Source organism: Triturus cristatus, chromosome 7 (genome assembly GCF_964204655.1).
Source record: "Triturus cristatus chromosome 7, aTriCri1.1, whole genome shotgun sequence".
Lineage (NCBI taxonomy): Eukaryota > Metazoa > Chordata > Amphibia > Caudata > Salamandridae > Triturus > Triturus cristatus.
In genome coordinates, this window is record NC_140590.1 from 193403110 (window position 1) to 193428366 (window position 25257).

The 25257-nt window shown below is 41.3% G+C and overlaps 1 protein-coding gene across 5 annotated transcripts in view; it reads left to right on the plus strand.

Moving 5' to 3' along the window:
• The window catches only part of LOC146809192 (uncharacterized), a 223121-nt gene that overhangs the window by 93107 nt on the left and 104757 nt on the right, over positions 1-25257 (plus strand). Inside the window, exons 1-2 of one of the 5 annotated variants that reach the window (XM_085614307.1) lie at positions 11517-11646; positions 19381-19462. The exons of 2 other annotated variants lie outside the window; for them this stretch is intronic. Coding sequence is in view for 1 of the 3 variants with exons in the window: in XM_085614305.1 (XP_085470431.1) it covers positions 11617-11646 (30 nt within the window). In the remaining 2 variants the exon portion in view is untranslated. Of the gene's footprint in view, positions 1-11516; positions 11647-19380; positions 19463-25257 lie in introns of those variants that run through there. 2 more of the 5 variants (XM_085614309.1, XM_085614305.1) reach the window with 2 other exon arrangements.

Sequence of the window (25257 nt, forward strand, 5' to 3'; positions counted from 1 at the left end):
AGATACCCTCGCCTTGAGTCATTCATTAGGATGCCAAGGCCATGCTTTTAGGCACCTGGCAGTCTTGGGCAGAAACTGCTGACTCGCCGAGGAGCCGCAGCCATTGGGGTAGGTGAAACAGGCAATGGAAACGGGGTGTAACAACTGACCACCTATGAAACTTCATTTGTGATTGAGACGGATATGCACACGCATTAACCATTCAGTGTTGTGCCTCTGTCTTTAGGTTATGAACATTCATGAGATAAACATTGCCATTGCTTCAGATCCCCGGCTCACTGCTTGCCCTCAGTCTGCGGGCCAAGCAGGAGGACATACCCACTGCAACAGCAATTTGTACTTTCTCTATTGTTTCTTTCTCTAGAATTACTTCATCTGGGATTAAACTGTAGGGCAGTGGACATGAGCTTCAGCAGGAATGATTTCCCTCTGTACACATCAGCACAGAACCTCTAATGAGAATCCTCATGCTGGGAGAGCAAGAAAGAAGTATATAATGCCTTTTTGACTAAAAAACACCTGCAGCCCATTAAGCACTTAGGCACTGGGGGAGGCATTTCGGCTGTCTAAGCATGCAGATGGATTATGGACGGTCCTCCGAGTTTTACATGGTGAATTCAAGGAACCACAATACTCAGACATGGACTGAGGCAGGGCTACTGACTGTAGGGGATGTGTACACCAACCGAACACTGCATACACATGACTCACTCAGGAACAGCTATGGGATTGGGCTGGACACTTTATCGCACACATCGCATTGCTAGAGCTACCAGGCTAATATGGAATGACCAGAACAAACCCACCAGAACTGATGCCCTGGGGCTGTATTCACATTTGGTACTGGAGGATATGCAATATCCACTCTGTATTAACACACTGTTCCGTAAGCTTTACTGCAACGTAGATAACTTTAAAACTTGATGGGAGGAGAAGCTCCTGTGGGCATCAAAGAGAAAACGAATGGGCAGACATCCTAAGCTACACAAAGAAAGTCACAAGAGACCCTCCACTTATATTTACTTAATTACATGCATTTAACCTGTTCAACACATAAAAAGCAGCAAAAATGCACCCAGGTTGGACGGTTCATTGTCTACAATGACTCACCAACCCCGATTTCCACCATAAGACGTGGGACAGCGGAAATCATTGCACAATTCTGGAATTAAGTGGTGTCACTACTGACAGAATTGTCGGGCAGAGCAAGAAATATTACAAGCAATACAGGGTAAAACCGATGATAGTCTTCCGTGAAGAATGAAATCACGAGCTGGTTGGTGCAGAGAGGCTCAATGCATGTGTTGCTGATGTAATCACTAAAGCGTGTGTCCATGAGGCGATGATCAGGGGGGTTTTAGCGACGGATCCCTTTGCACATAGGGCTCGTCCTGATGTATTGCACGTTCTGTGAACTGCCTGGAACAGTTTTTGATGTTTCTCAAATACACTGGTTAATGTCCACTGATGCTGTCGGATGTTTAAAGACCTGAGTTGGGAATGCACATGCTGCCCTTTTAATATTGGATGCAGGGCAGTTGCACGACTGCTGCTAATTTTCATGTGGCGGCTTTCCAGGCTTTCCATTTCGTGTTCAGCCGTAAGGAGGACATTCTTCAAAGATTTTTCAAATGTACAAGCTTCAATCATTTCAGAGGAAGACACAGGACAAAGGATCATTACACTGAGAGGATCACTGTGTTTTTGCTATTGCACAGATATTCAACTGCTTACAAACACCTATTGCGGGACCGTAACTGAAATCAAAAGATGTATCGCTCAACTAATCACGCATATAGTGACCCTGGGGTATATTTATTAGCCCCTAGCACCCCCTGAGCATCACTTCTTGTGACGCTTCGGTGGCGCAGATTAAAAAATCACATCTATGAGGCCACTTATCGAGGAGAAATAGCATTATACCTCCTTGTTTTTCCTCTTTAAATGCCTCTTAGAATCTTTGTCTGTGCAGGAAGGTGCCCCTTCATGCACAAAAACAAGCCTGCAGACAACACAGGCACACTTGCACCATCGTGCAAGGATGCCTGTGTTGGTGCAAGCCCACCGCAACGGCACCATTGCAGGTGGACAGGACAGGAATGCAAGCTGACTTACTGCGCTGCCCTACACCAAATCCCCGTAAATGAGGCACTATCATTCACACGTATCGTATGCTCATCAAGGATCACTAAGGCCTTCGTTTATGAGATTTCGGTGTACGACAGTAAAGCAAGTCTCCTTGATGCCCTGTCCTACGCCAAAGTGAAAGGGCAGGAATGCACCATGTTTATGCAATACAGTGCATTCCTGTCCTTTCTCCCTGTGCTGCCACCACTGGTGCAAGGGTACCTTCGTTGATTGCAGGGTTGTTTTTGTGTAGGAAGGGGCACCAACCTGCACAGAAAAATCCGAGCAGGCGTTTTCCTCTTTCTATATAGAAGAGGAAAAACTAGGAGAAATAAAAATATTTCTCCTCGTTAAGCCTCACCTCAGGAGGAATCAGGAGTTGGCTCTTCCTCAGGTTTACAGGATCTTGTAAATCTTGGATAGTGTCGAAATCCATGAGTTTTGTGAGGGAAAACTCACCCCAACGCCCATAAGATGCCTCCCGAGCATAGAGTAAGGCAACGCAGTGATTTGCTCTGCCTTGCCTTACTCCATATCTATGAGGTCATCCAAAGCCATGTATAGAAGGTTTATGTGGCCTCATAGATATGGGGGCCTATTTACACGCCCCTTGCATCAACGTTGTGTCAGCTTTTATCACATAAAAAGTGACGCACCATCGGCGCAAGGGGCTTGTAAATATGACGCTGTGTTTTTCAATTATGCACCCAGTGCACACTTTGTTAGAGAGATCATTCACAACGCGAACAGAACCATGATCACTGATCTATACATAGAAATAATCGGAGGGTAGTACATCCATTCAAAAAACACAGATCTGACAGTTATTGGTTCCTTGAATTATACTGAGGATGAATTTTTCCTTTGGTCATCATGTTGTCAGTCACACATAATGCACACTGCGGGTCTCATTTGCAAGGCCATTGGGCAGCCGGTACGTCACTTTTTTTTGACGCACCGGTGGCACAGTGTGCCTGCCCTTATTTACAAGGCCACAAGTCACCCTGCCTGACTTTTAATGGTCTTGTATATATGGGCCCCTTTCACGCATTACTCTGTGTGCATTGCGGTGGCGTAAGTTATAGTTAGCTCAGGTAACTACAACTGCTGAATTTGCATGGTTTTGTACAAGTGAAATCTGCCTAACTATAGCATCCATGTAACCTTTGTTTTTTTAAGTGAATATATATCCCTTCAAAGGAAATAAGTCTGATTGATTTATTTTTAAATCAATAGATGCACATCTAATACTCTGTCATCTTTGAGGGACCAAATGTGCTTCACATTATTTCATATTATTGATTGTTGTTACATCCTCAGTCTGGAACTAAAATTCCATTCAAGTGCAGCCTGCACCTGAATTTGCACCAGAAAATTGCATGGTGGAAAGTGCTGCATCAACACATTAGAATCCTTATGATTGTTGTCTGAAGTGTGGCACATTCTCATTCTCAGTTGTTTCCTGTGGCTCCTTAGTTGTGCAAGAAGAAGTTGGTGGAGGTGGTGCTCACTGTGTGGTAAACACACCTGATATGGAGAGGTTTGGCCATTTGCCTCCATCACATCTGCAATGCTATTGAGGATGAGGTGACATATGATGCATGTGAGAGGACAAGTGAGTCATTCTGTCTGAATAGGTTTTTGACATAACTCCAGTGTCCACTGACTGCATCATCTACTTGAGGTATTGGGAGTTGGCCCTTTTGACGGTCTGTAAAAATTAACATATATAGACTTTAAAGCTGGGAGTCATTTCTGCCACTTTAGGATGCATTGCCTTTGAATTGTAAATTTTCTCTAAATCCTACCTGTTGAGTGAGATATTGATGAGATGGAAGGAGGAGTGCAGACCTAGGGTTCAATTAGGATGTCGATCTGAAAGGCTCTGAATCGGATTCAGGTCTGCTGAATCCGATTCGGAATCCGTCTTTCTGATCGATTCGGAAAGCTTTCTGAACAAATGAATACGATGTTCGGAAAGCATTCAGGCTTTCTGTCTCAGTTCCGAATAAAATTTGGAGGAATGGAGTCAGTCGGAGCGGGCTGTTACAGGTCAACGATCTGCGTTTCCGATGTCAGATTCAGACAGTCTTTCTGAATCGGTTGTTTCGACACAGTTCGGCTGTCGGAATCTGACTTTGGGGGACAGTAGCAGGCCCTTATTCACCCAGAGCCTTCTGAATGGGGCCCGTGGGGATACCCAAGGGACCCCTTTTTGTAACCATGCAGTGTAGCGGGCACCATGGGGTGCCCGCCACAGGTGCATGATCTTCCCCAAACAGCCCTTCTTCAATGGGACCCTGTGTATTTGGTCAGAACACAGGCTCTTATTGAAGTCAATGGAGGTCCAACTGAATCGTATTCGGAACAATCGTAATTGGTCCGTTGGACTCCCCGAATCTGATTCGGTCGGAAACCATTCGAGACCGATTTGGTCAGAATGATTTCCGAACGACATCATACTCGACCCCCTAGTATTATTTCTGCCTTGCTCACTTTGACACAGTTATGGCCTCCTCCATGTCCTTAAGTCACCATGAAACCCACACCATTGCTATATGCGCCCTTCATGATTTTAAACATGGGGATGCATGAGTTGATGGGTGAGCTAAAGAATATGAAAAGCCACATTTGATAGGAGAATAGTTGTTGTTTCCTCATTCCAGTCATATAGCATACAATAAATAGTCATAATCTAATGTGAGCATTCAGGGGACTCTTCCTCTGTTTGCTGCCTTTATGCATTGGAAAGCTTCCTTCATAGGTAATAATCTACAAAGAGGCATGATGCTGCTGTGAACACACGGTAGACAAGTTGCTGAAGCAAATAATTGATTTAACTACAGGACCCATTAGTAATCAAAATGCCTGTGGACATTGTGCCTGTCACCTGTTCCTACTCCACTCCTTCCCCACTAATGTTTATATATGTTTCATGTCTGCCTCTCAAAGTTGGGAAGAGTTGGGACCTGCTAGTGAAGGTTTCTCCCACATGGCTATGCATTTAGACAACAGGTGTGTAAAGGGTTTTTGACCTAAGTTCCTTTATGAATTCACCATGACATTCCCAACCATTCCCAATGTGAATATTACATCTTAAATTGTGCATTCAATACATTTTGATTACAAACATTGATTTAAACTCATCATGTCATTACATATGACATATGGGAGAGGAGACAGATGGTATGTGAGGTCTCATAATGAAAAAGATCATGCTGTCACTGTTACAGGCACAATGACTGCTGCATTCCATTGATCATTTTCATTCACAAAAAGTTCTCATAGTGGGTATATAATGAAATATCATAATTTAAGAATGAGTATTAGTAGACTACGATTTCCCCAATTTGCCAGTTACAGCCAGTACACGATTTATGGGAAACAGAACTTCCAATGCTGGCATTTGTAATGCAGTAGTGCTCACTTTCACATATATTCATTTATGACATTGCTTACTATCTGCCTGATTAGGAGTTGATTGGACCAGAATTCCACAGTAATAATCCACACCCGATCACATCTGACCCTGTGTTTCCTCACTCAGGACAAAAAGGTAAACGTACATTTTTGTGTACGTTTATGATTGTTTACTATTCACAGCGGTATTTTACGAGGAGTATCTTTACAACTAATGAGTCTACACACATACAAAACTATCGCAGAGGAATGCAGAAATTAAGCCTTGTCTCCTCACCAAACATGTTAACATGTTGACGTCTTATAAACAACTTCCTGTCAAATGGAATCAAAAATACAGTTGTAGATTTTGGGGATATTTTTTAGTACAGAGGGAATCCTCTAGTCCCTAATTCATTTCCAATAGAGACACACTGATGGAATTACATGTATGATGAAACACCATGTGTGGTATGCTTGAGGTTTGATGGCATTGAAAGCATTTTTGACCCCTTAGTTGCTGAGACTTTTTCACCTCAGATCTGAGCCATGGTTAAGCTAGTTGAGGAAGTTCACGCTTAGGCCTCCATAACGTTTTTCCAAATAAGGTTTCCATGCCAATTTCATTTCCATTTTTCCCAAAATCTCATGGATTCTAAAAGTAGCCAGGGCTTGTGCATTTCTCCAGAGGGGCCAAAAAATACCCAAAATATACTTGAATATTGAATTTGTTAGGAAAAATAGGAAAAAAGTGCTCTGCATTAAAGTGTCTGGATTTACTTTTTAAATAACATTAACCAAATGTTTGTTGTCCATGAGGTCACCATCTTCTCAGCTTTCAGGAACACACAAAAAACCTATTTTCTTTACCATAGTTTCAGCATTTTTCAAAGAGGTAGCCCGTTTTTCCAAATGTTTGTGCTTTTGACTGACTTCCAGTTTATGGTGGAAAACAGCGTGAAACCTATAGATTTCTGAAAAGTAGACAAGATTGAAAAGGGGTCAATTGTTTAGATATCTCATGATTTTCCCAAAGAAATTGTTAAAGTAAACAAATTGTGAAAATGAGAAGGAAAAAAGCTATTTCTAACAACATTTTTAACCGTATAACTGTGACTACTTGTAACTATTGCAATTTTAGAAAAGCAGTATACCATTATGTCAGTTAGACCCTTCTTTTTGCAAGTATATATAGAGTTTGTAGGTTGTCCAAGAACCCAAGTCACCCAGAGCCAACAACTAAGGTTCATCATACTATGGTTTTCATTGTGTCCCGAGTATAGATCAATTTATATGGTAAAATATCTAGAGTGAAAAATGGGTAAAAAGGGAAACCTATTTATTTCTGAAATGGACAACAGATATGGATTTTAGGAACAGTGGTTATTTGCACATCTCTGAATCTGTTGGCACAGAGGCTAGAACGTTATTCAGAGGGAATTTTTCTAAATGTCTTCTTTCTTCCGCACTGGCTTAAATTTGGAAGGTAGAAAGTCCAATAGGTAATAACAAATGTCACCAGTCAATAAAAATGGTGCCTCACTTGTGTGGATTGGCTAGTGCCCGTGAGAGGTCCAGTACACAACATGGATACATAAAAATGTTGCACTAAAAACAAACCTTTTTTTTGCAATGTTGGCTTTAGGCCCTAACTCAGCTGGCATTTAAGGAAACCTAGCAAAACTGCACATTTTTTAAAACTAGACAGCCAGTGGAATATCAGGGTAGGGTGACATTTGTGGCTTTTGTCAAGTTGGAGAACCCCTTGCAAACCTCAAACGATGGCTAATAGAACTAATATTTTCTTAAAATATCTGTGATGGAAAGTCCTGGAATCTGTGTGGAATCACAGTTTTTCTCCAATCATTGCTTTATGCCAAGTCTCCTAATAAAAACGGTTCCTTACTTTTGAGGGTAGGCCTACTGCCTGCAATTGGAAAGGCGCCCAAAAAGCAACATTGACACATCACATTTTTACACTGAAAACTGACCTGTTATTTTCAAAGTTGGTAGCAAAACACTTTAGTTTGTAGCTCAGATAGCAACTAGAGAAATCCAGAAAACCTACACATTTTTTAAATAGACACTCAGGTGAATCCAGGGTGGGATGGCGTAAGTGGCTCTCACCAGTGTTGGAGCAAGGACTCGTAGAAAAGAGACTTGCTCAGAAGAAATCCTCTCCTTTAACTCACTAACAAGTATTAAAAACAGTTGTGTGTAAAACTAATATATCAAAACAACAATGTCTCAAGCGGTAATCATTTATAAGGACCATTAAACAGTATGCTTTAATCAAATCAAGGGAAGGAAAAAACAAACAAGGGAGACCAAAGAAATTAAAATAGGCAGTATGTTATTTGCAGGTAGTTAAACAGCACTACATTACAAATATATTGAAGTAACCAAACATAATTAAATGTGCACTGGTCGTGTTAGTGACAGTGAACGGCGCAGTGACAAAAGTGATGTAGACAGCGTGAGACGGCGAGCAACAATAAAGTACAAAGTAACTATAAGGGGTCAAAATTATATTCAATTCAAATAAATATAAATACAATTTCAATATTAGTTACAATTGACCCTATGAAGGCCACGATTAACTCTGTTAGGTCAACGGCGTTTCGACCAGTCTAAGTAATGGTCATCATCAGGACTTTGGTTACACTTTTCTTAAGTAGTGCTGGTAACGCAGACTGTAAGAGTCGCTGTTCAAGAAAACGGTCAATAGAAACCACTTTGGCAACTGTTTTTGTTATGGCGGAGGGATAAACCAATTTGGACCTTTTATTATAGCAGAGGGGTAAACGAATTCAAACCACAATGTGCCTTGTACCTGGACATTAATAATTGCTGAGGCGCAGGCACGTATAAAGAACAATGGTTCCCTTGGGTAGAAACAATGCGTATTGTAGTTAGCCGTAGTTACTTCAGCATAACATATAATACATTTCTGAAAGCAAAAACATTTCTTGAACAAAAGGGGAAAGAGGAACAAGAACACAGAGAAAGGATTTTCATTGATTTATGTATCAGAATTGATAACATTCGATAAACAGAAACACATTGCAGAATTTTATACTTCCAAATTCATACAGTGATACAAAATAGTGAGATAGTGGTGCTCAGTGGTGGTATAAATACATAGTGCAGTGAGGTGAGGGTGGGAGGATGTGGTTTGTTTTTGAAAAGCCAGATTCAAAATGCAGTAACAAGTAAGTTAAACAAATTAAATAGTTGGTAACAACTATGTCCTGCAATCTGTGCCACAATAGATCGTCGACGTTTCAACCCTATGGGCGCTTGGTGGAGTGTCACAAGCGGGTCTTCATCAGGACTGTGGAGGAGGAGGCCCTAGGATTTCAAGGACGGTCAAGGCAAATTGATTGGAGGGGTATGGTTATTCTAACAGGATGTCAACTGTGAAATGAATTGCACAGAAGATCAAAGAATGATTGTTTTCTTGGGTTGGTAACACGGAGTCCTCACGAAACACGGTTCTTTTGTAACAAGGGGATTGTGAGCTCAAACGAAGGGGAAGAACTGTTCAACAGTTTGTGAACAGGCGAGCGGCACTAAATGCCAACCATGAACCGGGTAGTCAGCACAACAAATCAAACTACGGGCGAGAGTTAATCTCCAACAACGAATGAAACGTCATTCGTTGTTGGAGATTAATTCTCGCCCGTTGAGGGGAAATTCCTATTCCGCCACCGAAAACGCCTGCGTCCTTTATGATGATGGAAAGAGGATATCATACTTGTGTGTAATTAGAGAATTGGATAGAATATACAAAAGGAGATGGACTTCTAGCTTTCCCAGAAAATTGTATCTTTAATGGGAGAATTCTTCAGTATTTGAGAATGAGAATTAATGATTTGGAACCAAGACCTAGGTTAACTCAATGTGATGCTTTAGAAGAGTGGGAGACTGAGTCATTTGAATGAGAGAAATGAAGAGGTGGAAGATATAAAGGATTTTTCCCCAGATATTTGCATGAATCCCGAGAAGGTCAGATGAAGCAATGGAGAAGAGCTATGGTATCGGAAGGTTTATCCCCAGTGTTAATGGCTGAGGAACAGTCAGGGAGCAAGTGTAAGGAGAAAACAAAACACATGAATGTGACAGGATATGGTGAATCAGATGATGAATTGTTGGAGGATATTTTAACTAAAAACCCTCCACCGTATCAAGAAGGACCCAGAAGAGTCACCCCAAGTGTACCGGTAATGGGAACACCTTTATTTCCCCAAACTTTACATGACACATCAGTCAATAGGGTGCCACAAGATAAAGAGAGAGAGGTCTTAAATAAAACTAGGGAGGAAATAGTACAGAAGTCACTTGAATTTAAATACTGACGCATTGACATTACCAGTGACTATAGGTCATGTTATCCCGTTATATGGAGATAAAATGAGTTGCCCAAAATCTCAAGCAGTAACAATTCTTTTGAGTAATCCCAGAAAAGAATTAATAATATCCGATGATCAGGCCAGTGAGTGCGATTCAGTCATTTCATTAATGGACCTTCCAATAAGAGAACCTGTAATTGAAACACCAAAAAGAGCCACACCTGGAAGTTTGAAAGAAAAGGAGTCAATGGTACCTTTAGGAACTAGAAATATGACAGCAGTCACTCCAGAAGATTTAGAAAGGTGGGCACAGGGAATAGAAAAACAAAGCTCAAAAACAAAGATTTTAGACATTTACAGATTGAAAGTACACTTGGAAGAGATGATAGCTGGAAATGTGGGAGTAGAAAGGTTGAATCTTTATAATGATGAAGAGTTGTTGTTTATATGCAGGAGTATAACCATAAAATCAAGGCTGTTCCATGAGAGTTTGAGAGAGCTTGCTTCAGAGATTGGAGTGGATATAGGGAAATCTAAATTATTACAGAAACCATATCGAGTGGAGTTTACTGGCAAGGGTTTGGAGAAAATGAATGTGTCTGGTAAAAGACTACAGATAAAAGAGTTAATTAACATTTTGCAGAAGTGGGGAGACATTGATAAGTGGAGGACTAGGTGGACAAGGAAAAAGGAGGATGCACAAGTAAAGGGAACATCATCAGCATATGTGCTAAAAGATTCAGAAAAAGCAGAGAGATTGTGTCCCATGAGAGAAGTTCCTGGTGGTGGTTATGTTAATGTTCCATGGAACAGACAAGGCGTTTTGTCATTTACAAACGATTTCCCTAGGTTAAGAGAGAAACTATTTGAGTGGTTTGAAAGGTTTGTGAATGTTTTGAAGGTTTTGTTGAAAGATCTGGATTATTTATTTGATATTGTGGTACCAGCTGACCTATGGACATAGTATAATATTACTATTGATTGACCAAATGAGGAGTATGCTAGAGACTCGAAAACAGGAGCACCCTCAGAGGAGGTGATGAAGAAATATCACCAAGTAATTACTTTTCTGAAAGGTAAAATCTCTTCTAAAGAAACAGATTGGGTTAAGAAAGATAGAACAACTCAGGAGCTAAATGAGTCTGTGCATGCATATTATGAGCGGTTGTTACAAGTGTTTAAGCAGTATATTGGTTTTGAGAACATTGGTTATAAGGATATGGGACATTTTGTGTATCGGTTTGTGTATGGTCTGAAACAGGAGATTAGTCAGATGATTCAACAGCACATGTTGTGTTGGCAGAGTAAGTCAATCGACGACGTTTTGAAATATGCCAAGTATGTGGGGATGATATTGAGGCAAGGTGTATAAAATAAAAGGAGAAAATGATGTGGGTGCAAGTGAAATTGGCAGAACAGCAGGACAATAAAATGAACACCCAGACTGATAATCAGGTGAAAGAGCAGAATCAGAATGATCAAGTGGCGAATGGTAGTAGAGTAAGAAATCGAGTGAATAGAGAGGAAACAAAGAAGAAGTTTCCTTGTCATGCTTGCGGAAAGCTTGGACATTGGAGGAACGAGTGTAAGAGCATTCAGAATAATAATGGGCCAAATCAATATTTAAATCCACAGATGCAGAATGAAGTGGTTATGAATCAGCTGCAGCAGGTAGTTACTCCACAGTATCAGGTGCCACCAGCTCCTATGCCAAACTTTGTGAACCCTCAGAAATACAATGCAAGCGCCGGATTTCAAGGAGAAAGTGGTAAGACAAATTCTGTGGTTACACAATATTTTCTACAGAATGATGATGAAGAAATGGATTACGCGCAATGATGGTACCTGAGGGGGAGAGGAATTCGTGCTTGGCCATCCTTGCCGGTAGATCAGTTAGGACCATTTATCGATTGGAAAGTGGAAGGCAGTGCTTTCACTTTTCTGGATACTGGTGCTACCCAGTCTACTGTGAGAACAGCAGACATCCCAAACCTACCCCTCTCGGGAGACTCAATCCAAGTTGTAGGAGTGTCGAATCAACAGATTAGAACCCCAATCACAAAAGCAATGGAAGTACATATTGGAAATTTTAAACACATGCACCGGTTTGTAGTATGTTAATCCAGTCCAGTAAATCTGTTAGGACGAGACCTACTGTGCAAAATGAATTGCACGATCTAATGCACACCGGATGGTGTTGCTTTCCAAACTGATGAAGACGTTGTATACAAAATGATGTTAGCTAAGCAAGGCACTGAAATAGATTAGATGTATTCCCTGATGACTGAAAATGAATTACCAGAAGAGTTGAAAACAACAGTGAATCCAGAAGTGTGGGATTTTACAGGAAAAGATATTGGGCTAATGTCAAATGTTGATCCAGTGAAAGTGACAGTGAAAGAAGGTGCAGTTTGTCCAAACAACCGACAATATAAAATGAGTCCAGATATGAAAGCAGGAGTTGCTCCAGAAATTGACCGAATAATTAAACAGGGCATTTTAAAAGAAATATTGAGTAGTCCTTGTAATTCGCCAATAATGGGACTTAAAAATCTTGGCGGAAAATACAGGATAGTGCATGATTTGAGAAAGATCAACAATATTGTAGTGCCTTGTTGCCCAGTAGTGCCAAATCCAGCAGTGATCCTTCATCAGATATGCTGGACATCATATTTGACTCCTCCCTCACCATGACCCGACAGATCAACGCCGTGTCCTCCACATGCTTAAACACCCTCTGCATCCTCTGCAAGACCTTTAAATGGATCCCCAAAGTCCAGACTGAGAGCAATATGTTAACAACAAATTATATGCGCACAATCAATCTCTGAAGGGAGAGAGAGTATCGCTTGGTTTAAAAGCCATAAAACAGTGTTGATAACTGCCCGCCTGTTCTGGCTATAAAAAAGTGACAAAGCCGAACAAGGTGCTGGGTAACGGGCTATCCCAGCCCGCATCTCGCCATAACACTTAGTAGAGTAGGTGCCATAGACTGCAGACAACCATGCATCTGGTACTCCATGTACCAGTCCCGGTGAAGCCAAAAACCCATCCATGCTCCCTATTTAAGTGGCCTGCATAGCGTGTAAATTGCTCACACCTCACAACTGGAAGGCACCACTTTACCCATACTCATCCTTTCGTGAAGACAACGTGATGGACATCTTGGAGGTATTCGCATAGAGCAGAGCATTGACAAGAATTGTAACATCCTTTGTGACTGGCACCTACACCCATACTATAAGGGTTTCAATAAAGTGTCGCAGAATTGCATCGGCCATCCTAAAAAGTTATTTAGCCCATGAAAAGGAATATGTATACAAAGATGCCTACCATAAACATTAATATGTATGCCAAGAGCACCTCCAAACAGCAAGGAGTGAATGCATAACCTGGCATATAGGTCCATCTGCAAGAAAAGAACAGATATTTCAGAAACACAATTCAGAGAGGTGGAGTAAACAATGTTGGGGCATATCATCAAAGACCGGCGATAATTATCGCTCAGCGCACTTAGCGCTAGGATATTTATCGCCGGGTAACGTGGAATTTTAACGCTGAGATAGCGTTCTATTAGAATCCAGCGAGAAATCTCACAAAGTTTGGCGTTAGATTGATGATAGGGCAAGGCATACTTAGCCATGATATCCACCTTACATAGATCATCATGGCTAAGTCAGTCTTGAAGCAGGCGTAAGGAAAGCAGCTATAACAGAGGTTATCGCTACTTTGCTTGTCGCTCTGCAGGTTAGCGTGCCCATTGATAATTGGAGAAATGTCACTTAGCGGCATTTCTCCAGTTATGTCAGGGCAGGAACGCCCACTTTGCCTCTCATTAGAGATGCTAAGCTGGGCGTTCAGTAAACAGACAATAATGCAAGGATTCACGCGATAGCGTGACCTTGCTGATTAGGCGATAAAATGTTTGCTGCTTTTCGTCTGAAAACGGACGCAAATGCATTGATAATTTTATAATGCCTCCTTGATGATATGCCCCGTCGTGCTTAGCGTCTCATTGCTGCAGGCCTTAAGCCACTCCCACAAAGGTCGTGGTGTGTCCCACTCGGAGTCAACACACCGGATCTACAACCTCGTCAGCCATCTTTAGGTGGGAGGTAATGCTAATGATATATTCATGTAAACTCCAAGATTGTGACTCTGAAATGCTGGTTTACTACTGTGAGCTGATATCTGTGTTTTGTACGTGTGGTGTCATTAAGACAGGGCAGAAGCCCATGTAAGCCGATAGCATAACGTTAATTTCTCATACTCTCTTGTGCAACTTACTGTAGAAGCACTGGCCTGTGTAACAATTACCATTCAATACCTACCTCTCACAGCAAAAAAAAGCAATCACGCCATACACAGTAATACAGTAATCATATTGATTTTTGGAAGAAATTAAGATAGGTCGCTAGAGATCAAAAGACAGACTGAATGCATTTTCATTTAACTGACTCAGAAATGAGATACCCTAGCCCATGCTGGGATAGCAAGAAAGAAGTATATAATGCCTTTTTGACTAAAAACCACCTGCAGCCCATTAAGCGCTTAGGCACTGGGGGAGGCATTTCGGCTGTCTAAGCATGCAGATAGATCATGGACGGTCCTCAGAGTCTTACATGGTGTCCCCCAGAATTTAAGGGACCACAATACTCAGACATGGACTGAGGCAGGGCTACTGACTGTAGGGGATGCGTACACCAACAGAACACTGCATACACATGACTCACTCAGGAACAGCTATGGGATTGGGCTGGACACTTTATCGCACACATCGCATTGCTAGAGCTACCAGGCTAATATGGAATGACCAGAACAAACCCACCAGAACTGATGCCCTGGGGCTGTATTCACATTTGGTACTGGAGGATATGCAATATCCACTCTGTATTAACACACTGTTCCGTAAGCTTTACTGCAACGTAGATAACTTTAAAACTTGAGGGGAGGAGAAGCTCCTGTGGGCATCAAAGAGAAAACGAATGGGCAGACATCCTAAGCTACACAAAGAAAGTCACAAGAGACCCTCCACTTATATTTACTTAATTACATGCATTTAACCTGTTCAACACATAAAAAGCAGCAAAAATGCACCCAGGTTGGACGGTTCATTGTCTACAAGGACTCACCAACCCCGATTTCCACCATAAGACGTGGGACAGCGGAAATCATTGCACAATTCTGGAATTAAGTGGTGTCACTACTGACAGAATTGTCGGGCAGAGCAAGAAATATTACAAGCATTACACGGTGAAACCGATGATAGTCTTCCGTGAAGAATGAAATCACGAGCTGGTTGGTGCAGAGAGGCTCAATGCATGTGTTGCTGATGTAATCACTAAAGCGTGTGTCCATGAGGCGATGATCAGGGGGGTTTTAGCGACGGATCCCTTTGCACATAGGGCTCGTCCTGATGTATTGCACGTTCTGTGAACTGCCTGGAACAGTTTTTGATGTTTCTCAAATACACTGATTAATGTCCACTGATGCTGTCGGATGTTTAAAGACCTGAGTTGGGAATGCACATGCTGCCCTTTTAATATTGGATGCAGGGCAGTTGCACGACTGCTGCTAATTCACATGTGGCGGCTTTCCAGGCTTTCCATTTCGTGTTCAGCCGTAAGGAGGACATTCTTCAAAGATTTTTCAAATGTACAAGCTTCAATCATTTCAGAGGAAGACACAGGACAAAGGATCATTACACTGAGAGGATCACTGTGTTTTTGCTATTGCACAGATATTCAACTGCTTACAAACACCTATTGCGGGACCGTAACTGAAATCAAAAGATGTATCGCTCAACTAATCACGCATATAGTGAACCTGGGGTATATTTATTAGCCCCTAGCGCCCCCTGAGCATCACTTCTTGTGACGCTCCGGTGGCGCAGATTAAAAAATTACATCTATGAGGCCACTTAACGAGGAGAAATAGCATTATACCTCCTTGTTTTTCCTCTTTAAATGCCTCTTAGGATTGTTGTCTGTGCAGGAAGGTGACCCTTCATGCACAAAAACAACCCTGCAGACAACACAGGCACACTTGCACCATCGTGCAAGGATGCCTGTGTTGGTGCAAGCCCGCCGCAACGGCGCCATTGCAGGTGGACAGGACAGGAATGCAAGCTGACTTACTGCGCTGCCCTACACCAAATCCCCGTAAATGAGGCACTATCATTCACACGTATCGTATGCTCATCAAGGATCACTAAGGCCTTCGTTTTACGGCATTTCGGTGTACGACAGTAAAGCAAGTCTCCTTGATGCCCTGTCCTACGCCAAAGTGAAAGGGCAGGAATGCACCATGTTTATGCAATACAGTGCATTCCTGTCCTTTCTCCCTGTGCTGGCACCACTGGTGCAAGGGTACCTTCGTTGATTGCAGGGTTGTTTTTGTGTAGGAAGGGGCACCAACCTGCACAGAAAAATCCGAGGAGGAAAAACTAGGAAACTAAAAATATTTCTGCTCGTTAAGCCTCACCTCGGGAGGAATCAGGAGTTGGCTCTTCCTCAGGTTTACAGGATCTTGTAAATCTTGGATAGTGTCGAAATCCATGAGTTTTGTGAGGGAAAACTCACCCCAACGCCCATAAGATGCCTCCCGAGCATAGAGTAAGGCAACGCAGTGATTTGTTCTGCCTTGCCTTACTCCATATCTATGAGGTCATCCAAAGCCATGTATAGAAGGTTTACGTGGCCTCATAGATATGGGGGCCTATTTACAAGCCCCTTGCATCACCGTTGTGTCCGTTTTTATCACATAAAAAGTGATGCACCATCGGCGCAAGGGGCTTGTAAATATGGTGCTGTGTTTTTCAATTATGCACCCAGTGCACACTTTGTTAGAGAGATCATTCACAACGCGAACAGAACCATGATCACTGATCTATATATAGAAATAATCGGAGGGTAGTACATCCATTCAAAAAACACAGATCTGACTGTTATTGGTTCCTTGAATTGTACTGAGGAGGAATTTTACCTTTGGTCATCATGTTGTCAGTCACACATAATGCACACTGCGGGCCTCATTTGCAAGGCCATTGGGCAGCCGGTACGTCACCTTTTTTTGACGCACCGGTGCACAGTATGCCTGCCCTTATTTACAAGGCCACAAGTCCCCCTGCCTGACTTTTAATGGCCTTGTAAAAATGGGCCCCTTTCACGCATTACTCTGTGTGCTTTGCGGTGGCGTAAGTTATAGTTAGCTCAGGTAACTACAACTGCTGAATTTGTACAAGTGAAATCTGCCTGAATACAGCATCCCTGTAACCTTTGTTTTTTTAAGTGAATATATATCCCTTCAAAGGAAATAAGTCTGATTGAATAATTTTTTTACTCAATAGATGCACATCTAATATTCTGTCATCTCTGAGGGACCAAATGTGCTTTACATTATTTCATATTATTAATTGTTGTTACATCCTCAGTCTCGAACTAAAAATCCATTAAAGTGCTGCCTGCACCTGAATCTGCACCATAAAACTGCATGGTGGAAAGTGCTGCATCAACACATTAGAATCCTGATGATTGTTGTCTGAAGTGTGGCACATTCTCATTCTCAGTTGTTTCCTGTGGCTCCTTAGTTGTGGAAGAAGTAGTTGGTGGAGGTGGTGCTCACTGTGTGGTAAACACACCTGATATGGAGAGGTTTGGCCATTTGCCTCCATCACATTAGCAATGCTGTTGAGGGTGGGTTGCCATGTGATGCATGTGAGAGGACAAGTGAGTCATTCTGTCTGAATAGGTTTTTGGCATAACTCCAGTGTCCACTGACTACATCATCTACTTGAGGTATTGGGACTTGGCCCTTTTGACGGTCTTTAAAAATTAACATATAGAGGCTTTAAAGCTGGGAGTCATTTCTGCCACTTTAGGATGCATTGCCTTTGAATTGTACATTTTCTCTAAATCCTACCTGTTGAGTGAGATATCTCTGAGATGGAAGGAGGAGTGCAGACCTAGAGTTCAATTAGGATGTCGATCTGAAAGGCTCTGAATCGGATTCAGGTCTGCTGAATCTGATTCGGAATCCGTCTTTCTGATCGATTCGCAAAGCTTTCTGAACGAATGATTATGATGTTCGGAAAGCATTCAGGCTTTCTGTCTCAGTTCCGAATGGCATTTGGAGGAATGGAGTCAGTTGGAGCGGACTTGTACAGGTCAACGATCTGCGTTTCCGATGTCAGATTCAGGCAGTCTTTCTCAATCGGATGTTTCGACACGGTTCTGCTGTCGGAATCTGACTTTGGGGGCCAGTAGCAGGCCCCCCTTCACCCAGAGCCTTCTGAATAGGGCCCGTGGGGGTACCCAAGGGACCCCTTTTTGCAACCATGCACAGTGTTGCGGGCACCATGGTGTGCCCGCCACAGGTGCATGATCTTCCCCATCCAGCCCTTCTTCAATGGGAGCCTGTGTATTCTGTCAGAACACAGGCTCCCATTGAAGTCAATGGATGTCCGACTGAATCGTATTCAGAACAATCATAATCGGTCCATTGGACTCCCCGAATGTGATTCGCTCACCTTGACACAGTTATGTCCTCCTCCATGTCCTTAAGTCAACATGAAACCCCCACCATTGCTATATGCTGCCTTCATGATTTTAAACATGGGTATGCATGAGTTGATGTGTGAGCTAAAGAATATGAAAAGCCACATATGATAGGAGAATAGTTGTTGTTTCCTCATTCCAGTCATATAGCATACAATAAATAGTCATAATCTAATGTGAGCATTCAGGGGACTCTTCCTCTGTTTGCTGCCTTTATGCTTTGGAAAGCTTTCTTCATAGGTATAAATCTACAAAGAGGCATGATGCTGCTGTGAACACAGGGTAGACAAGTTGCTGAAGCAAATAATTGCTTTAACTACAGGATCCATTAGTATTCAACATGCCCGAGAACATTGTGCCTGTCACCTGTTCCTACTCAACTTCTTCCCCACTAATGTTTATATATGTTTCATGTCTGCCTTTCAAAGTTGGAAGAGTTGGGACCTGCTAGTGAAGGTTTCTCCCACATGGCTATACATTTAGACAACAGGTTTGTAAAGGGTTTTTGACCTAAGTTCCTTTATGAATTCACCATGACATTCACAACCATTCCCAATGTGAATATTACATCTTAAATTGTGCATTCAATACATTTTGATTACAAACATTGATTTAAACTCATCATGTCATTACATATGACATATGGGAGAGGAGACATGGTATGTGAGGTCTCATAATGAAAAAGATCATGCTGTCACTGTTACAGGCACAATGACTGCTGCATTCCATTGATCATTTTCATTCGCAAAACGTTCTCATAGTGAGTATATAATGAAATATCATAATTTAAGAATGAGTATTAGTAGACTACGATTCCACCAAATTGCCAGTTACAGCCAGTACACGATTTATGGGAAACAGAACTTCCAATGCTGGCATTTGTAATGCAGTAGTGCTCACTTTTACATATATTAATTTATGACATTGCTTACTATCTGCCTGATTAGGAGTTGATTGGACCAGAATTCCACAGCAGAAATCCTCACCCGATCACATCGGACCCTGTGTTTCCTCACTCAGGACACAAAGGTAAAAGTACATTTTCGTGTACGTTTATGACTGTTTACTATTCACAGCGGTATTTTACGAGGAGTATCTTTACAACTGCGGAGTCTCCACTCATGCAAAACTATTGCAGAGGAATGCAGAAATCAAGCCTTGTCTCCTCACCAAACATGTTAACATGTTGACGTCTTGTGAACAACTTCCTGTCAAATGGAATCAAAAATACTGTTGTAGATTTTGGGGACATTTTTTTAGTTCAGAGGGAATCCTCTAGTCCCTAATTCATTTTCAATGGAGACACACTGATGGATTTACATGTATGATGAAACACCATGTGTGGTATTCTTGAGGTTTGGTGGCATTGAAACAATTTTTGACCCCTTAGTTGCTGAGACTTTTTCAAGCAGATCTGAGCCATGGTTAAGCTAGTTGAGGAAGTTCACGCTTAGGCCTCCATAACTTTTTTCCAAATAAGTTTTCCATGCCAAATTTATGTCCATTTTTCCCAAAATCTCATGGAATCTAAAAGTACCCAGGGCTTGTGCATTTCTCCAGAGGGGCCAAAAAATACGCCAAATATACTTGAATATTGAGTTTGTTAGGAAAAATAGGAAAAAAGTGCTCCGCAATAAAGTGTCTGGATTTTCTTTTTAAATGGCATTAACCGAAAGTTTGTTGTCCATGAGGTCACCATCTTCTCAGCTTTCAGGAACACACAAAAAACCTATTTTCTTTACCATAGTTTCAGCATTTTTCAAAGCGGTAGCCCGTTTTTCCAAATGTTTGTGCTTTTGACTGACTTCCAGTTTATGGTGGAAAACTGCGTGAAACCTATAGATTTCTGAAAAGTAGACAGCATTCAAAAGGGATCAATTGTATAGATATCTCATGATTTTCCCAAAGAAATTGTTAAAGTAAAAAAATTGTGAAAATGAGAAAGAAAAAAGCTATTTCAAACAACATTTTTAACTGTATAACTGTGACTACTTGTAACTATTGCCGTTTTAGAAAAGCAGTATACCATTATGTCAGTTAGACCCTTCTTTTTGCAAGTATATATAGAGTTTGTAGGTTGTCCAAGAACCCAAGTGACCCAGAGCCAACAACTAAGGTTCATCATACTATGGTTTTCATTGTGTCCCGAGTATAGATCAATTTATATCGTAAAATATCTAGAGTGAAAAATGGGTAAACAAGGAAACCTATTTATTTCTGAAATGAACAACAAATATGGATTTTAGGACCAGTGGTTATTTTCACATCTCTGAATCTGTTGGCACAGAGGCTAGAACGTTATTCAGAGGGAATTTTTCTAAATGTCTTCTTTCTTCCGCACTGGCTTAAATTTGGATGGTAGAAAGTCCAATAGGTAATAACAAATGTCACTAGTCAATAAAAATGGTGCCTCACTTGTGTGGATTGGCCTAGTGCCCATGAGAGGTCCAGTACACAACATGGATACATAAAAATGTTGCACTAAAAACAAACCCTTTTTTTTGCAATGTTGGTTTTAGGCCCTAACTCAGCTGGCACCTTTCAAAACTAGACAGCCAGTGGAAGATCAGGGTAGGGTGACATGTGTGGCTTTTGTCAAGTTGTATTACTCAGAACCCCGTGCAAACCTCAAATGATGACTAATAGAAATAATATTTTCTTAAAATATCTGTGATGGAAAGTCCTGGAATCTGTGTGGAATCACAGTTTTTCTCCAATCATTGCTTTATGCCAAGTCTCCTAATAAAAACGGTTCCTTACTTTTGTGGGTAGGCCTACTGCCTGCAATTGGAAAGGCGCCCAAAAAGCAACATCGACGCATCACATTTTTACACTGAAAACTGACCTGTTATTTTCAAAGTTGGTAGCAAAACACTTTAGTTTGTAGCTCAGATAGTACCTAGAGAAATCCAGAAAACCTACACATTTTTTAAAACTAGACACTCAGGTGAATCCAGGGTGGGCTGGCGTAAGTGGCTCTCACCAGTGTTGGAGCAAGGACTCATAGAAAAGAGACTTGCTCGGAAGCAATCCTCCCCTTTAACTCACTAACAAGTACTAAAAACAGTTGTGTGTAAAACTAATATATCAAAACAACAATGTCTCAACCGGTAATCAGTTATAAGGACCATTAAACAGTATGCTTTAATCAAATCAAGGGAAGGAAAAAACAAACAAGGGAGACCAAAGAAATTAAAATAAACAGTATGTTATTTGCTGGTAGTTAAACAGCACTACATTACAAATATATTGAAGTAACCAAACATAACCAAATGTGCACTGGTCGTGTTAGTGACAGTGAACGGCGCAGTGACAAAAGTGATGTGGACAGCGTGAGACGGCGAACAACAATAAAGTACAAAGAAACTATAAGGGGTCAAAATTATATACAATTCAAATAAATATGAATACAATTTCAATATTAGTTACAAATGACCCTATGAAGGCCACGATTAATGCTGTTAAGTCAACAATGTTTCGACCAGTCTAAATAATGGTCATCATCAGCACTTTGGTTACACACACTTTTCTTAAGTAGTGCTGGTAACGCAGACTGTAAGAGTCGCTGTTCTAGAAAACGGTCAATAGAAACCACTTTGGCAACTGCTTTTGTTATGACGGAGGGATAACCACAATGTGCCTTGGACCTGGACATTAATAATTGCCGAGGCGCAGGCACAGACGGTTCTTTTGTAACAAGGGGATTGTGAGCCCAAACGAAGGGGAAGATCTGTTCAACAGTTCGTGAACAGGCTAGCGGCACTAAATGCCGACCATGAACCGGGTAGTCAGCACAACAAATCAAACTATGGGCGAGAGTTAATCTCCAACAACGAATGAAGCATCATTCGTTGTTGGAGATTAACTCCTGCCCGTAGTTTGATTTGTTGTGCTGACTACCCGGTAGTCAGCACAACAAATCAAACTACAGGCGAGAGTTAATCTCCAACAACGAATGAAACATCATTCGTTGTTGGAGATTAATTCTCGCCCGTAAAGGGGGAATTCCTATTCCGCCACCGAAAACGCCTGCTTCCTTTATGATGATGGAAAGAGGATATCATACTTGTGTGTGGTTGGAGAATTGGATAGAATATACAAAAGGTGATGGACTTCTAGCTTTCCCAGAAAATTTTATTTTTAATGGGAGAATTCTTCAGAATTTGAGAATGAGAATTAATGATTTGGAACCAAGACCTAGGTTAACTCAATATGACGCTTTAGAAGAGTGGGAGACTGAGTCATTTGAACAAGAGAAATGAAGAGGTGGAAGATATAAAGGATTTTTCCCCAGATATTTGCATGAATCCCGAGAAGGTCAGATGAAGCAATGGAGAAGAGCTATGGTATCGGAAGGTTTATCCCCAGTGTTAATGGCTGAGGAACAGTCAGGGAGCAAGTGTAAGGAGAAAAGAAAACACATGAACGTGACAGGATATGGTGAATCAGATGATGAATTGTTGGAGGATATTTTAACTAAAAAACCTCCACCATCTCAACAAGGACCCAGTAGAGTCACCCCAAGTGTACCGGTAATGGGAACACCTTTAATTCCCCAAATTTTACATGATACATCAGTCAATAGGGTACCACAAGATAAAGAGAGAGAGGTCTTAAATAAAACTAGGGAGGAAAAAGTACAGAAAATAAGTCACTTGAATTTAAATACTGAAGCATTGACAGTACCAGTGAATAGAGGGTCCTGTTATCCCGTTATATGGAGATAAAATGAGTTGCTCAAAACCTTAAGCAGTGACAATTCCTTTGCGTAATCCCAGAAACGAATTAATAATATCCGATGATCAGGCCAGTGAGTGCGATTCAGTCATTTCATTAATGGACCTTCCAATAAGAGAACCTGTAATTGAAACACCAAAAAGAGCCACACCTGGAAGTTTGAAAGAAAATGAGACAATGGTAACTTTAGGAACTAGAAATATGACAGCAGTCACTCCAGAAGATTTAGAAAGGTGGGCACAGGGAATAGAAAAACAAAGCTCAACAACAAAGATTTTAGACATTTACTGATTGAAAGTACACTTGGAAGAGATGATAGCTGGAAATGTGGGAGTAGAAAGGTTGAATCTTTATAATGATGAAGAGTTGTTGTTTATATGCAGGAGTATAACCATAAATGCAAGGCTGTTCCATGAGAGTTTGACAGAGCTTGCTTCAGAGATTGGAGTAGATACAGGGAAATAACAATTATTACAGAAACCATATTGAGTGGAGTTTACTGACAGGGGTTTGGAGAATATGAATGTGTCTGGTAAAAGACTATAGATAAAAGAGTTAATTAACATTTTGCAGAAGTGGGGAGACATTGATAAGTGGAGGACTAGGTGGACAAGGAAAAAGGAGGATGCACAAGCAAAGGGAACATCATCAGCATATGTGCTAAAAGATTCAGAAAAAGCAGAGAGATTGTGTCCCATGAGAGAAGTTCCTGGTGGTGGTTATGTTAATGTTCCATGGAACAGACAAGGCGTTTTGTCATTTACAAACGATTTCCCTAGGTTAAGAGAGAAACCATTTGAGTGGTACAAACAGGTTGAAAGGTTTGTGAATGTTTCGAAGGTTTTGTTGAAAGATCTGGATACTTTATTTGATATTATGCTACCAGCTGACCTATGGACAGAGTGTAATATTACTGTTGATTGGCCAAATGAGGAGTATGCTATAGACTCGAAAACAGGAGCACCCTCAGAGGAGGTGATGAAGAAATATCACCAAGTAATTACTTTTCTGAAAGGTAAAATCCCTCCTAAAGAAACAGATTGGGTAAAGATAGATATAACAACTCCGGAGCTAAATGAGTCTGTGCATGCATATTATGAGCAGTTGTTACAAGTGTTTAAGCAGTATAGTGGTTTTGAGAACATTGGTGATAAGGATATGGGACATTTTGTGTATCAGTTTGTGTATGGTCTGAAACCGGAGATTAGTCAGATGATTCAACAGCACATGTTGTGCTGGCAGAGTGAGCCGATCGACGACGTTTTGAAATATGCTAAGTATGTGGGGTCAATATTAAGGCAAGGCGTAGAAAATTAAAGGTGAAAATGATGTGAGTGCAAGTGAAATTGGCAGAACAGCATGAGAATACATTGAATACCCAGACTGATAATCAGGTGAAACAGCAGAATCAGAATGATCAAGTGGCGAATGGTGGTAGAGTAAGAAATCGAGTGAATAGAGAGGAAACGAAGAAGAAGTTTCCTTGTCATGTTTGGGGAAAGCTTGAATATTGGAGGAACGAGTGTAAGAGCATTCAGAATAATAATGGGCCAAATCAAAATTTAAATCGACAGATGCAGAATGAAGTGGTTATGAGTCAGATGCAGCAGGTAGTTACTCCACAGTATCAGGTGCCACTAGCTCCTATGCCAAACTTTGTGAACCCTCAGAAATACAATGCAAGAGCCGGATTTCAAGGAGAAACTGGTAAGACAAATTCTGTGGTTACACAATATCTTTTACAGAATGATGATGAAGAAATGGATTATGCCCAATGATGGTGCCCGAGGGGGAGGAAGAGGAATTTGTGCTTGGCCATCCTTGCCGGTAGATCAGTCAGTGCCATTTATTGATTGCTAAGTGGAAGGCAGTGATATCACTTTTCTATTGGATACTGGTGCTACGCAGTCAGAACTATGGCGCCGCTATATTGATGACGTGCTCATTATTTGGCGTGGTGATGTTGAAGAACTCAAAAGATTCCACCAGTGGCTTAACACATGTTCCACGGACATACAATTCACGATCGATTTCAATAGAGAAAGCATCAACTTCCTTGACATTCTTATAAAATCTGAGCTGGGCAA